This window comes from Piliocolobus tephrosceles, chromosome 12 (assembly GCF_002776525.5).
Source record: "Piliocolobus tephrosceles isolate RC106 chromosome 12, ASM277652v3, whole genome shotgun sequence".
Lineage (NCBI taxonomy): Eukaryota > Metazoa > Chordata > Mammalia > Primates > Cercopithecidae > Piliocolobus > Piliocolobus tephrosceles.
In genome coordinates, this window is record NC_045445.1 from 78,331,636 (window position 1) to 78,348,079 (window position 16,444).

Genomic DNA, 16,444 nt, shown 5'->3' on the forward strand with positions numbered 1-16,444 from the left:
AAAAAAAACTATAAAACAAGTCATTTAGCCCAACAACAGAAATAAAAACAAAAGAAATACTTTCTCGTCAGGTACTCAAAGTTCTCCAGGCCCGAATTTATACCATATTCCCTCAGTCTTCCAACTGCCCTATTCTCCCCAAGATAGCATCATCACATCCTCCTATCCTCCCATCGTCCCCTGAATCTCTTTGAAAGGTGGCTTGCCCATGGGAGCACTCTGTTAGGGAATACGCTCTAGTTAAAATTAGCCAAACCTAGCCTCACACAGGCCATGACTCCACAGCACCATGAGGATAGATAACACAGGTGGTGAGATTTAACTAAAGGCAGGCTGCAATTATGACAGACAAGCCTGCCTCTGTTCTGAAAAACAGCAACAATTTCTATGCATACAAAGAGACAAAAATCACACACATGTGAACCTACCACTTCTCATTATGCTGACCCCACAATTTCCCTTCTCAAATTTCACTCCTTCATACTTGTATCCTGTTAGGAAATAAAACCAAATAATTTATCTTTCATCACTGGAGTAACCTACTTATTCTATAAAGCGTCTGTGGTTTAAAGTAGATGGGCACAAAGCAACCCTTGTTCAGACACACTGTATAATGCCTGAGATTCCCTGTGGAAGTAATGAGATGAGTCATGACTTTTCAGTTACTTCTTAATTCTTCATAAGAAACCTGTGGGGATAATTGGGAGAGGCAGACTTCATTGAATGGGAATAGGACTTATTATAACATGATATTCACATACACATTCCTCAAACTGAATTCAAAGGACAATCACCGCACTCCGAGAATGCTATATACCCCATCAATTCAAACTGGGACCCCACTGTGAGCCACAGCAGAAAGCCTCCTCATTCCATTCTTCTTTATGAGCCTCCATTCTTCCTTAAAAGCAGAAGAAAGTGGCTGAAGTAGTTATTAAGACATGCTCAACTCTTGGTCTCATCCTGAATTTGTGTCAATTATGATGCGACAAGCTCAGTCCCCAATTTTCATAAAGTCAACCTTTTGAATAGAACAGTTTTACATTATTTACTAAAGAACCAAATCATAATTTCAAACCCCTGAAACAGAGATCTATGGCTACTTTCTATTAAAGGATAGAACAAAGCATCTTCTCCAATTCTTATCATTTTTAGTTTTCCTTTTTACTTTCTATCCTTTTTTACCATGTAATTTCAGTGCCAAAACAGACTTGCCCATTTGTGCTCACCAGCAGCTTTCCCATAGAGATGAAGATAAGCTGCCAGCAATTCTTATCTATGGTCCCAATGGGCTGTCATCAGAGGCAATACCTGCATGCTGAAGAGTATTTGTTAACCTTTAACTTGAATTGACAAGCAAGTCAGTAACAAAAAGTCATCTACACAGATTTCTTTCCTAAATGCCTGAGAATTTTTTTTTTTTAAGATTTTAAAAGAATAGCTCCACCTAGGCTCCTCATTTTGCATATTTATTTTACTTAGACTGCTTTACTTCCATCTTTCCCCATTCTAGCTTGGAATTTTTATGAGGAAAATTTGAGAATAACAGCCCTAGTTACCTGTTGGAGTGGTCACCATGCATTCCTTATATGGCAGCTGATTCAATCCCTCTTCCACAACAAGTCTGATCTAGAGAGTCAAAGGAAGAAGAAGTTGAGAACCTGCTGGGAATCTCCTGTTAGCTGTTAGCTTCAGGAGCTGAACAGTAGGCAGTCATGAACACACTAGGCAAAGGTTTCATTTATGGAGGCAGGAAGGGGCCCCCTATCATGTGTTAGATACGGGGATAGATCCAAATGCCATGCTACTTGCTGCTAGGTATCCAGCCTCAGATAGGCACATGATTGCTACCAAAAGGCTCCAATATGCCTTCTGATTCTCACTCTGTCAGTCCAGACTATGAAGGACACAAAACTGCAGCAAGTGACAACAGTCATGGCAGGCACTCTTGGAAGTAATATACTTCTTATTATTCTGGAAATAGTGCCCACTGGGAATTTCTCTGCTTTATTCAGTACCTTGGAAATCGTTAAGTCAGATTATTTTTAACAAAGGCCCACCATAATGTAAATAAAGCCTGAAACTTCTTTAGAGGAAATAAATGAGTGCATTGGCTGAACCAATTTACTGAGCTTGAAGGAGGATCCAGTAAAATGCACTGGGGCTTCTCAGCTAAAGAGAAGGCTCATATCAATCATAATGTGTGGTACAAAGGAAAGCATCACTCAGAACTACTAGAAGAGCCTCCAAAAACAAGATATGGTAATCCCATGAACAACCAGAGCCAACTACAATAAAGGTAATGCTGAGTCTGCAATGCACATTTTATTCAATCAATATTACATTACTGATTGAGAATCTGTAACAGCAGTGAGAAGCACCAGGCCCCCATGCTCTGTTATCACAACATATAATAACGCCCTGCTGCCATTAAAACAATTCTAAATAAGCCAGGATTTTGTCAGCCTGCAGCATGAGACAGAGGGCCCACGCACCTCATGAATACTGCATATGTGTGCATACTCACCTACAGTCACCATCTTCTGTGGATTTTTTTTTTTATGAGCAAATTACAAGGGTAAAAGAGGATTCTTTTCTTTGAAGAGCCTAGATCTTTTCCTTCTAGTAACAGTCCTCTAATGAGTCTTACCTCCTATCCCCATCCCCTCCAACACTGGGACAGAAATTAGTGTGCCCAACTCTTATAGGAGAGCATAAAATCAGAAGAGCAACTAAAATATAAAGAACCCAAGGATCTGAGGGCCAAGGAAGGGAACCCTGACAAATTCAGGATAAAATTAATATATATAAAATAATATATATTAATGACATGTGCTGCAGGAGATAGTGTACTAGAAATCCTCAAGAAGATAAACTTAAATAGCTCCAGTCTCTACCACAACCACAACAGACCCTTTCTCACCCCATATCAGGACCTTCAAAGCCACCTGCAGAGAACAAAGAGAGGTCCAATTCATCATCCCCTCAGGTGAATTATGCCATAGGTCCTTACTATCTCATTGGGCTAAGATTATGCTTGTCCTTTCAGGGAAGCATCTTACAATAACCATGAACTTAACTCCTACTTTCTATAGAAAAAGAACATAAGAACAGCAAAAGAAAGAGGAACCATTTTCTACCAGTAAACACCAAAACAGCAGCCATTAAGATACAAGTTATTCAAGCCAGTTCTTTTGGTTTGATAAAAGCATAAAAAACAGAATGACCTAACTATTGCTCCAGGAATGTCATCCACATTTATCTTGTTACTATCCAAGGGTTATTACTGCCACTGAAAACTCAAGTAATTTTAAATAAAATTGGTCTCTGAACCAAGAATATTTATGACCAAAAGCAGAACAGGAGTTGTCTATGCTCTTTTGGAATAAATTCCTCAGGCAAAACCTAAATGAAAAGTTTCATGCCTTTTTTCACATTCCTTTTAATTATCTACCTGAATCTGATTATAACTTTGGGGCTAAGAAGCCATGTTCATTCCTTTCTTTCCCAAACTAAATTTGTACTTAGTTTATAAATCTAGTATTTAGATCATAAACACCATGAGATTAGGGACCATGCCTACCTTCTTCACTATTGTATCTCATCTCTCTGGACACAGCCTAGCACAATGCCTGATTCACACAAGTTTAGTGAAATACATTCATGAAATATACACTAAACTTCATGAATATACACTAAATATAAATATACATTAGACTATATATAAATATAAATATACACTAAACTTTCCTGAATGTAATGTATTTTATGCTGTGGATTAAAACTAATATCCACAGCAGAAAACATGTCAACCTCACTCCAAGTACTGAGCATGCTTAGATATTAACACAAGAAGAAAACACAGTGCTTACCCTGAAGACAAACCACTTTGGACTGAGATCCTCTGAGATCACACTAGATAAACAGAACTGGGCTTGGTCAATCCTTAATAGGAAGTGTCTGAGGAAAGCATAGACAGTCAAATGTACTATTCACTTGTGAAGGCTAGTACAGGAAAGAAGAGGCAAAATAAGCCTCCTCCTGCTGCTGCCGTAAACTACAAGAAATATATTTTTGTACATTCGCTGGATACCACAAGTGTAACTATTAGGTCTCCTTACATTTTTGGTTTTCTTTTAATGTACTTCACTGCCCTAAGAAGAGGCACTTAAGAATTGCTGAGACTCAAGTTACCAAGATCCATTTGAGAGGTAGTGATATCTCAGAAATACAGGGAATTAGTTCATGGGCAATGCTTTGTGGTGAAAAGTATTGAAGTAGACCTTTAATGCAACAGTGAAACAATACTTCATTAGCCTAGCAAGATGATGGTTACTTAGTACAATCTCTTTCAGCCCCAGAATGCTCTAGAACAAAAATACCCCTTGGTCTACCATGATTATATCACTAGGCAAAACAATGAAATGAAAATGAAAAGCCCACACCTACCAAACGATCCGCAGAAAACATGAAGTCCCCTCTACTGGCTGTCCTAAAAAAAAAGATAATACAAGTTTTAGTCTAAATTAGAGCTTTAAGGCAAAATGTTATTTAATAAGTACAGTAACACTGATATTAAGACCTATAACACACTAAAAGCTTAAATGTTGACATGTACAGACTATTACCAAGGCAAGATACTTTTTACTAGGATACAGACATCTAAATGAGATGACTTGATCAATAATGAAAATGCTTATTTCATATCAACATTAGAGACTGGAACTGAAAAGATCATGCAGTCCCCCGCTGAGCTGCCCAAGTACATATTAGTCAACCAGGAGATGAACAAGTTACCCCTGGAGGGTGAGAACAAGCCCAGAGCTAAAGTTGAGAGGAAACTTTGCAGTAAGAAAAGCACTTTCTCCCCATTTTCCCCCTCAATTCACCTTGATCTAAAACCCATATTACCAAGATAAGTAACCCATCTACTCTGTAATCTTTTTTGGAACTAGAATGGTATGAATAAATAAATCCTCTACTTTTGCCACTGCTTTCAAAAACATATAACCTAATTTCTGAGAACTCATTCTCAAATAATTGATAATTTGTTCCTTTTGACTGTTTTTTCAAATGAGTACTTCATTCCCTAGATCTTTCTGCCATTTTCCTGTCCATTTCCTCTGTTCAATATCCTAAGGTAACCAAGTAATACTAATCCAGGGCTACGTCTACCCACAAGCTGTTAACAAGCCAAAAAGGGAATGTTAAACAACTGATGTTATTTCTGTACATAAAAATGTAGTATTGTTCCTCATCCTTCTTCCATATAAGTTAAATGATCTGACTGAATGTATTGATTTACAGCTTATGTACTTAAAAATCCCCATCTGCCTATCTATGGACTACCTATTCTCCAAAACAGCATCAAAATGATATATGCAAACACATATTACCTCAGTATATCATTAATTTCCACTCTTTTTCCTCAAGCTGCATTTGATTTCTCTGAGATGGAAAAAGCAATGAAATAGCCCTGACACAAATGGCATTAGGTTTCTTAGAGTAACCACAGTTCTATCATACTACAGATACTAGCTCTCTAAAATATAAACCACAATTGAGCAACAGCGAGAATATAGGTCTGTGTTGTTTATGTACAAAAATTCCTTAAACTCAGAAAACTCTATCCACACATACCTACACACACACAGAGCCCCTTTAAAACAGGCTCAATTTCATGAACTGTGGTTTTCAAATAAGACTATCCAATTACACCAGCACCTTTCATTTATATAATTAAACTTCACTACAGTGAACTACAAAAAATACTGAAACCTACTGCTCTGTTTGCTAGGTCTATACAAACTTACCTAGGCAGCCAGAACATAGTTTTTCAATAAGAAGTCTGGATTTGACTTAAAGACATATGCAGTGTTATATATTATGGGAGACACCGGAAATGTCGGTTTTAATTTCTGAACAGTTAGATATCACTTTAATACAGAGAAACAGTATATTAGGTTAAGTGATCAGAGTTGCCCAAATCTGTTATTTTACTTTGGAATCAAACATTTTACTACCTTTCATACCCTCCCCCACAAAAAAATCAGCCTCAGCTAACTTTTGCATCAAAAGCATCTACTTTCTCTACATTCCAAAAAAGGTACACACTATGAGAACTTAATATGGGCTGTTATCTCTTGACAGTTATTTGACCTCCAGTAAAATCATTTACCACTCCAAGTAACTCTATAAGCTGTAATTACTTACCTATTTCCTGCTGTATAGACAGACTTCAGATCCATACTATTCATTTTAAATCCATTTAGAAATTAAATTATATCTAGAATACAATAAGTTGACCTCCTTTTTTAAAAAAAATCCACAATGGCCTTCAATATCATATTTAAATCTTTAACATTGTTAAGACAAGAGTTTCATAAAGCAGGTATTTACTTGTTGTATCAATGAAGCTGCATGTATTCTCTGAGGCTCTATTTTAGACACAACGCTAGGCTGAAATATTTGTTAATAGGGATGTTTTAATATGAACCAGACTCCAGACCTTCTTCATTCCACACACTTCATTTTAAATCATAAATGTAATCTCTCCTACTGGAAATAAAGCTTTGAAAGACACATTAATCATCTTCTATCTGATAATAGTCCCAAATAAAGTCTAATGTAAAATTACCACAATGTAAAAAACACACAGATACACATCCCTGGAATATTTTTAAATATATCTAAATAACCAAATATCAAATATTTAAACAGATAATGATATCCAGGCACTTGTAATCCAAAGTATAGATATCTAATTAATGTTAAGCTGAGCATATTTTAAATTGTACAAACCCCAACCAGGTTTAGCAATGCAGATTTAATCATATCTGAGAACCCACTTTTCTTGACACTGCCTCACATAAACAAATGTGTCACACACCTGTAGCAACAAGACAAATGCCAAAGGCAGTCATTTTAAAAAGTGATCTTCACACTGAAACAACAAAAGAATGAGATTCATACTGGAAGTTAAATCCTTATTTTTTAATTTGCTTTTTTTCAACTTTTATTTTACATTCAGGGGGTACATGTGTAGGTTTTTTACCTGGGTGTATTGCATGATGCTGAGGTTTGGGTACAAATGATCCTATCACCCAAGTACTTAGCATAGTACACAAGTTAGTTTCCCAACTCTTGTTCCCCTCCATCCTTCCCCCTAAAATTTAGTAGTCCCCAGTGTCTACTGTTGCCATCTTCATGTCCATAAGTACCCAGTGTTTAGCTCCCATTTATAAGTAAGAACATGCAGTATTTGATTATCTGTTCCTGCATTCATTTGCTTAGGATAATGGCCTCCAGCTGCATCCATTTCACTGCAAAGGACATGATTTCATTCTTTTCTATGGCTGCATAGGACTCCATCATACATATTTACCACACTTTTTCTATCCAATCCACTGTTGATGGGCAACTACATTGATTCCATGTCTTTGCTATTGTAAATACTGTTGTAATGAACATACAAGTGCATGTGTTTTTTTGGTAGAACAATTTGTTTTCATTTGAATATATACCCAGTAATGGGATTCTTGGGTCAAATGGTTCCTAATAATTTCAGAAATCTTGAAACAGCTTTCCACACTGGCTGAACTAATTCACATTCTCACCATCAGTGTATAAGCATCTCCTTTTCTCCATATCCTTGCAAAGATCTGTTGTTTTTTGACTTTTTAATAATCACCATTCTAACGGGTGTGAGATGGTATTTCATTGTGGTTTTGATTTGCATTTATCTGATTAGTGATGATGAGCATTTTTTCATATGTTTGTAGGCTGCTTGTATGTCTTCTTTAGAAAAGTGTCTGTTTATGTCTTTTGCACCTCTTTAAGGGGGTTCTTTGTTTTTTGCTTGTTCAATGTGTTTAAGTTCCTTATAGATTTCTGGATATTACACCTTTGTCAGATGCACAGTTTGTGAATATTTTCTTCCATTCTGTAGGTTGTCTGTTTACTCTGTTGATAGTTTCTTTTGCTGTGCAGAAGCTCTTTAGTTTAATTAGGTCTCACTTGTCAATTTTTGTTTTTGCTGCAATTGCTTTTGAGGACTTTGTCACAAATTCCAAGACCAATGGTAAGAAGGGTAATTCCTAGGTTTTCTTCTACGATTCTTGTAGTTTGAGGTCTTACATGTAAATATTTAATCCATCTTAAGTTTTCTACACAGTGAAAAGTGTGGGTCCAGTTTCATTCTTCCACATATGGATAGCCAGCCATCCCCAAACCATTTATTGAATAGGTAGTCCTTTCCTTATTCCTTATTTTTGTTGGTTTTGTCGAAGATTAAATAGCTGTAAGTCTGTGGCTTTATTTCTGGGTTCTCTATTCTGTTCCATCAGTCTGTGTGTCTGTTTTTTCACCAGTACCATGCTGTTTTGGTTACTGTGGCCTTGTAGTATAGTTTGAAGTCAGATAATGTGATGTTCTTTTTGCTTAGGATTGCTTTGGCTACTCTGGCTCTTTTGGGGCTCCATATAAATTTTAGAATAGTTTTTTTTTTCCAATTCTGAGAAAAATAATGTTGGTAGTTTGAGAGGAATAGTATTGGATCCATAGATTGCTTTGGGCAGTGTGTCCATTTTACCAAAACTGATTCTTCCAATCCATGCTCATGAAATGTTTTTCCATCTGTTTGTGTCATCTACGATTTCTTTTAGCTGTATTTCGTAGCTCTCCTTGTAGAGATCTTTCACCACCTTGGTTAGATGTATTCCTAGGTAATTTTTGCAGCTATTGTAAATGGAACTTTTTTTCATTTATTTACTTTATAGATATGGGGTCTCACTATATTGCCCAGGCTGGTCTTGAACTCCTCAGCTCAAGTGATCCTCCTGCTTTGGCCTCCCAGTGTGCTTGAATTACTGGCATGAGCCATCATGCCCAGCCCTGTAAATATGATGTGTTCTTGATTTGGCTCTCAGCTTGAATACCATTGGTGTATATAAATGCTACTGATTTTGGTACATTGATTTTGTATTCTGAAATATTACTGAAGTCATTTATCAGTTCCAGGAGCCTTTTAGTGGAATCTACATGGTTTTCTATATATAGAATCATATTTTCCATGAAGAGAGATAGTTTGATGACTTCTTTTCCTATTTGGTTGCCTTTTATTTATTTCTCTTGCCTGATTGCTCTTGCTAGCACTTCCAGTACCATGTTGAATAGGAGTGGTGAGAGTGAGTATCCTTGTCTTGTTCCAGTTTTCATAGGAAATGCTTCCAGTTTTTGCCCATTCAGTACAGCGTTGGCTGTGGGTCTGTCATAGATACATGGCTGTTATTACTTTCAGGTATTTTCCTTTGATAACTAAGAAATGATTTTTTGAGGGGTTTTATGATAAATGGAGGGTACACTTTATCAAAAGCTTTTTCTGCAGCTGTTGAGATGATCAACAGCTGCAGAAAAAGATGAGATGATCATATATTTTAAAATTCTTTTTATGTGTTGAATCACATTTAGTGATTTGTGTATGTTGAATTATCCTTGCATCCCAGTAATGGCACCTACTTGATCATGGCAAATTAACTTATTGATATGCTGTTGAATTTGTTTTGCTAGTATTTTGTTGAGGACTTTTGCATCTATGTTCATCGCAAGTGGCTTGTAGTTTTCTTTTTTCATTGAGTCTTTGCCAGGTTTTGTTATCAGGATGATGCTGGATTCGTCGGATTCACAGAATGAGTTAGGGAGGAGTCCTTCCTCCTTGAATTTTTGGAATCGTTTCAGTAGAACTGGTATAAGCTCTTCTTGCATGTCTGGTAGAATTCAATTGTGAATCTATCTGGTCCAGGTCTTCTTTAGGTTGGTAGGTTTTTTATTACTTATTCAATTTTGGAACTTAATGTTGGTCTGTTCAGGGTTTCAATTTCTTCCTAATTCAATTTTGGGAGAATGTTTGTTTCCAGGAACGTATCCATTTCCTCTAGATCTTCTAGTTTTTGCATCTAGAGTTGTTCATCATAGTCTCTGAGGATCTTTTGTATTTACATGGGATTATTTGTAATGTCACCTTTGCCTTTTCAGATTGTGATTATTTGGATCTTCTCTCTTTTTATCCTTTATCAATCTAGCTAATGGTCTATTGATTTTGTTTATCCTTTCAAAGAAGTAACTTTTGATTTTGTTGATCCTCTTTATGTTTTTGGGTATCAATTTTATTCACTTCCACTCTGACTTTAATTATTTATTTTCTTCTGATAGCTTTAGGGTTAGTTTTTTCTTGTTTTTCTAGTTGCTCTAGGTGTGACATTACATTGTTAATGAGATCTTTTTCAAAACTTTTTGAGGTGTTTAGCACTATAAACTCCTCTTAATCCTGCTTTTGCTGCATCCCAGAGATTTTGGTATGTTGTGTTTCTGTTTTATTTCAAAGAATTTTGTGCAAATCCTCAATTTAATGTGGACAATTTAATGTTAAACCTGACTCTTTCCTAAATGTTAAGTGAGACTCTCTATAAAGCACTTTAAAATTTCCTGGGACTATAGCAATTGTGTATATTTAAAAATATGTACATCTCATAGTAGACCCAAACCAACATGAAACCTTTTCCCCTCTTCTTACTAGGCTTCACTACTACTAGTACTATTACTATTACTACAACTTCTAAATGGAGGGATTCTCTAGCATGTTGGAGGACATTCTCCCCTGGGATAATTACAACTTCAATTCTCACAGCAGATATTGACATTTTATCACTCATTCTGTTTCTTCTCTCTATTTAGAATACACTTAACAACCCTCATCTTTTTTTTACAAAATCAATTTAACAACTACATATACATACGTGTGTGTGTGTGTGTGTGTGTATATATATATATCCTAAATCACAATGACTTAAGTATATAACTCTTCTAAAAAAAGGTCCATAAATTACAGGAGGTACCTAATGTTATACACATGTTACTACCTTATTTTCCAGAGGCCACCATTTATTAAAAGCTTCCTTGGTGCCCAGTAGTAACCACTTTTGGTATATTATCTCATCTAATCCTCATGCAATTTAAGAAGTAGATTTTATTATCACCACCACTTTAGCAATGAAAACAGTGAGGCTTCCAAAAGTAAAGTCAGGTTCTTTACAGCCTGGAGCTCTCCAATTCCAAGTCTCTGAGAAAAGCAATGACTTATATTTTGCCCTAATAAGGAAATGCTTACTACTAAAAGGTAGCCAATTTTTAGATATCCTTTTAGGATACTTCTCTCCCTGTGAATCAGATTGATATGTATATACAATGCAAACAACAAAACAATGAGTCTGGGAGGCAAATAAAACATCATTAAAATATTCCTTCTGAAGAGGGAAAAGTTTTTATAACATGGCTTGTAAAATATGTACTAAAGTTACCACATACAAGAATACATCCTTTCCAAAAATGACTAAAGCAAAATCTTGTGACTTATCACCTAAAAACAACTTAATTTAAATAAAATGCTAGTAGCACTGAATTATTTGTCATTTCAAAAGTTTAAATGTATCACTCTCTCTGGGAGGATTATATACAAAGTTTGTTTGTAGTGTATGGGGCAAGGGGCAGGTTGGGTATTGTAGTTGGGCATAGGTTTGCCAGATTAAGCAAATCAAAATCAGGACCGACCCCCACAAGTAAATTTGTATTTCAGAAATCTCATGAAATATTTAGGACATACTTAACATAAAAAATCATGCATTGTTTATGTGAATTCAGATTTAACTAAGCATCCTGTACTTTGACAGGCAATCTAAGTTGAGGAGGAAGAATTAAATGGACTCAAACTCAGCTCTAATGTGCTTTTTTTGGTTTTGAGCAACAAGTTAAAGGAAAGTACAACCAAAAAGCTTTTCTGGCAGGTTTTAACCAAAGGAATGTTTCATTTAAAGTTAATGTTTAGTGAAAACATGACCTTTACATTCATAATTACTTTATTATTATGTGATCACTAAAATATAGTCCAAAGTGTGTCATAGTATACAGATGATTTATGAATGTTTTTCCTTCTCCTTCCTTTACCTTCACAAAAACAAACCCCCAATGAAGAATTTGGAGCAAACTTAACCAAAAGCAAAATGTTTTAAAAATGTTTTTTGTTTTTTGTTTTTTGTTTTTTTTGGTTTTGCCAGGTGCAAGTCATCAAGGCCACAGCACTTTAGCACCTTCCTAATAAACTCATAAACTAGAGTGTCAATAACTATTTACCTGCACCTCAAAGCTGTGTTCAATGTGAACATTCAAAATAGGACAGAGGAGAGGACCCAAAGGCCCTCTTAAGGAAGCAGACTGCTCCTGCAGGACCTGGGAGACACCCCAAATACTGTGAGTGCCCCAACTATGGAAGAGAGAAAGGGAGACCCTCCTCTCCCAAACACACAGCCCCACTGAAGAATCTGAAGGTCTTTTTGCAGGAGAAATTTATGACCTTACCTGGAGCTGAGTCAATTTAGAGAGCCGAGTGAAATACAGCGGTAGAGGAAGCAGCAGAAAGGCCCTGAAAGCTTGCTGGGTCCCCAAGCAGCCCATTCCTGCCTGACAAAACAGGAATCCATCAGGAGTGAGGTCAGAGGAGCAGGGGTTAAATCTCCACAGGGAGAAGGAAATCTCTAGCTGAACTTTGTAACAATTTCAATGGGGTGAGAAGCCTCCTGGCCAGAACTTGGGGAGGGCACAAATCCAGTGAGCTGACTCCACAGGCAGGGGAAGAAGTTTTTCTTTCTCAACTTGGAGGCGGGTAGCCTGGGCAATTTTTCAAGCCGGTAGTGCCCACCGCCTGAAAACAGACTTGGGGCTGTTGGAGGGGGCACGGTGGGAGTGAGACTGGCACTTTGGTTTACATGGGAGCTGGGTGAGGCCTGTGACTCCTGGCTTTCCCCCGCTTCCCTGACAACCTGCAGGACTCAGCAGAGGTAGCCACAATCCTCCTAGGTACACAACTCCAGTGACCTGGGCATCTCAACCCCATCCCCAACAGCAGCCACAGCAAGACCAGCCCGAGGAGAGTCTGAGCTCAGACACACCTAGCCCTGCTCCCACCTGATGTTCCTTCCCTACCCACTGTGGTAGAAGAAGACAAAGGGCATATAATCTTAGGATTTCTAGGGCCCCACCCACCACCAGTCCCTCTCCACACTACTACAGGTGATGCTCCCTGGAAAGTGCCACCTCTTGGCAAGAGGCCAACCAGCAAAAAAATAGAACATTAAACCACCAAAGCTAAAAACCATAATGGAGTCCACTGCACCCCCCCTGCCACCTCCACTGGAACAGGTACTGGTATCCATGGCTGACAGACCCATAGATGGTTCACATCACAGAACTCCCATGCAGACAACACCCAGTACCAGTCCAGAGCTGGGTAGATTCTCTGGGTGGCTGGGCCCAGAAGAGAGACAACAATCACAGCAGTTTGGCTCACAGGAAGCCACATTCATAGGAAAAGGAGGAGAGTACTAATCAAGGGAACACCTCATGGGACAAAAGAATCTGAACAACAGCCTTTGGCCCTAAACCTTCTCTCTGACAGAGCATACCCAAATGAGAAGGAATCAGAAAACAAACCCTGGTAATATGACATAAGAAGGCTCTTTAACAGCCCCCAAAAATCACACTAGTTCACCAGCAATGGATGCAAACCAAGAAGAAATCCCTGATTTGCCTGAAGAAGAATTCAGGAGGTTAGTTATTAAGCTAATCAGGGAGGCACCAGAGAAAGGCAAAGCCCAATGCAAGGAAATCCAAAAACAATACAACAAATGAATGGAGAAATATTCAAGGAAACAGTGCACAGGAAAAACAATCAAAACTTCAGGAAACTTTGGACACACTTTTAGATATGGGAAATGCTCTGGAAAGTCTCAGCAACTGAATTGAACAAGTAGAAGACAGAAATTGACAGCTTGAAGACAAGGTCTTTGAATTAACTCAATCCAACAAAGACAAAGAAAAAAGAGTAAGAAAATATGAACGAAGCCTCCAAGAATTCTAGGATTATGTTAAACAACTAAACCTAAGAATCATCAGTGTTCCTGAGGGAGAAGAGAATTCTAAAAGCTTGGAAAACACATTTGGGGGAATAATTGACAAAAATTTCCCCAGCCTTGCTAGAGACATAGACATCCAAATACAAGAAGCACAAAGAATGCCTGGAAAATTCATCACAAAAAGGTCATTGCCTAGGCACATTGTCATCAGGCTATCCAAAGTTAAGATGAAGGAAAAAATCTTAAGAGCTGTGAGACAAAAACACCAAGTAACCTATGAAAACCTATCAGATTAACAGCAGATTTGTCAGCAGAAACTCTACAAGCTGGAAGCTTTCTATCTTCAGCCTCCTCAAGCAAACAAACAAATCAGCCAAGAATTTTGTGTGCAGTGAAACTAAGCATCAAACATGAAGGAAAGATACAGACTTTTTCAGGCAAACGCTGAGAGAATTCACCATTATCAAGCCACCACTACAAAAACTGCTAAAAGGAGCTCTAAATCTTGAAACAAATTCTGGAAACACATCAAAACAGAACCTCTTTATAGCATAAATCACTCAGGACCTATACAACAAAAATACAAGTAAAAGGCAAAAACTAAAAACAAAACAAAACAAAACAAAAAAAAAACAAAGTACAAAGACAGCAAAGAGCATGATCAATGCAACAGAACCTCACATTTCAATACTGACATTGAATGTAAATGACCTAAACGCTCCACTTAAAAGATACAAAATTGAAGAATGGATAGGAACTAACCAACCAATTATCTGCTGCCTTCAGGAGACTCACCTAACACATGAGGACTCACACAAACATAAGGTAAAGAAGTGGAAAGAGACATTTCATGCAAATGGACACCAAAAGTGAGATGGAGTAGCTGTTCTTATATCAGACAAAACAAACTTGAAAGCAACAGCACTTAACAAAGACAAAGAGGAACATTATATAACACTAAAAAGCCTTGTCCAGTGGAAAACTATCACAATCCTAAACATATGTACACCTAACACTGGACCTCCCAAATTTATAAAACAATTACTAACAGACCTAAGAAATGAGTTAGACAGCAACACAATAATAGTGGGGGACTTCAATACTCCACTGACAGCACTAGACAGGTCATCAAGACAGAAGGTCAACAGAGAAACAATGGATTTAAACTATACCTTAGAACAAATTGACTTAACAAATATATACAGAACATTTCATCCAACAACTGCAGAATACATATTCTATTCAACAGTGCATGGAACTTTCTCCAAGATAGACAATATGATAGGCCATAAAACAAGCCTGAATACATTTAAGAAAACTGAAATTATATCAAGCACTCTCTCAGACCACAGTGGAATAAAACTGGAAATCAACTCCAAAAGCAACCTTCAAAATCATGCAAATACATGAAATTAAATAATCTGTTCCTCAATGATCATTGGGTCAAAAACAAAATCAAGATGGAAATTTAAAAATTCTTCAAACTGAATGACACATACGTCCCAAATAATGACACAACCTCCCAAAACCTCTGGGATACAGCAAAGGCAGTGCTAAGAGGGAATTTCACAGCCCTAAACACCTACATCAAAAAGACTGAAAGAACACAAACTGACATTCTAAGATCACACCTCAAGGAACTAGAGAAACAAGAACAAACCAAACCCAAATCCAGCAGAAGAAAGGAAGTAACCAAGATCAGAGCAGAACTAAGTGAAATTGAAGCCATATATAATAAATAAATGAAACAAAAAGCTGGTTCTTTGAAAAAATAAATTAAATTAATAGACCATTAGCAAGATTAACAAAGAAGAGAGAAAATCCAAATGACCTCACTAAGAAATGAAACATGAGATATTACAGTTGACACCAGAGAAATACAAATGATCATTTAAGGCTACTACAAACACCCTTACACACATAAATTAGAAAACCCAGAAGAGATGGATAAATTCCTGAAAAAAATACAACCCTCCTAGCTTAAATCAGGAAGAATTTGATACCCTGAACAGACCAATAACAACCAGCAAGACTGAAATGGTAATTTAAAAATTACCAACAAAAAAAAGTCCAGGATCAGACAGATTAACAGCAGACTTCTACAAGACATTCAAAGAAGAATCGATAGCATTCCTTTTGACACTATTCCACAAGACAGAGAAAGAGGGAACACTCCCTAATTCATTCTATGAAGCCAGCATCACCCTAATACCAAAACCAGGGAAGGATATGACCAAAAAAGAAAACTACAGACCAATATCCTTGATGAATGTAGATGCTAAAATCCTTAACAACATACTAGCTAACCAATTCCAACAGCACATCAAAAAGATAATCCACCATGATCAAGTGAGTTTCATACCAGGAATGCAGGGATGATTTAACATACACAAGTCAATAAATGTAACACAACACATAAACAGAATTAAAAACAAACATCACACAATCATCTCAATAGATGCAGAAAAAGCATTCAACAAAAT

The 16,444-nt window shown here is 37.1% G+C and overlaps 1 protein-coding gene across 1 annotated transcript in view; it reads right to left on the reverse strand.

The window, feature by feature from the left end:
• Positions 1-16,444, reverse strand: part of UPRT (uracil phosphoribosyltransferase homolog) — a 29,440-nt gene that overhangs the window by 5,056 nt on the left and 7,940 nt on the right. Inside the window, exons 2-4 of the mRNA XM_023202516.1 lie at positions 4,450-4,492; positions 1,560-1,629; positions 429-491 (exon numbers count right to left, since the gene is read on the reverse strand). Coding sequence (XP_023058284.1) covers positions 429-491; positions 1,560-1,629; positions 4,450-4,492 — 176 coding nt within the window. The remainder of the gene's footprint in view (positions 1-428; positions 492-1,559; positions 1,630-4,449; positions 4,493-16,444) is intronic.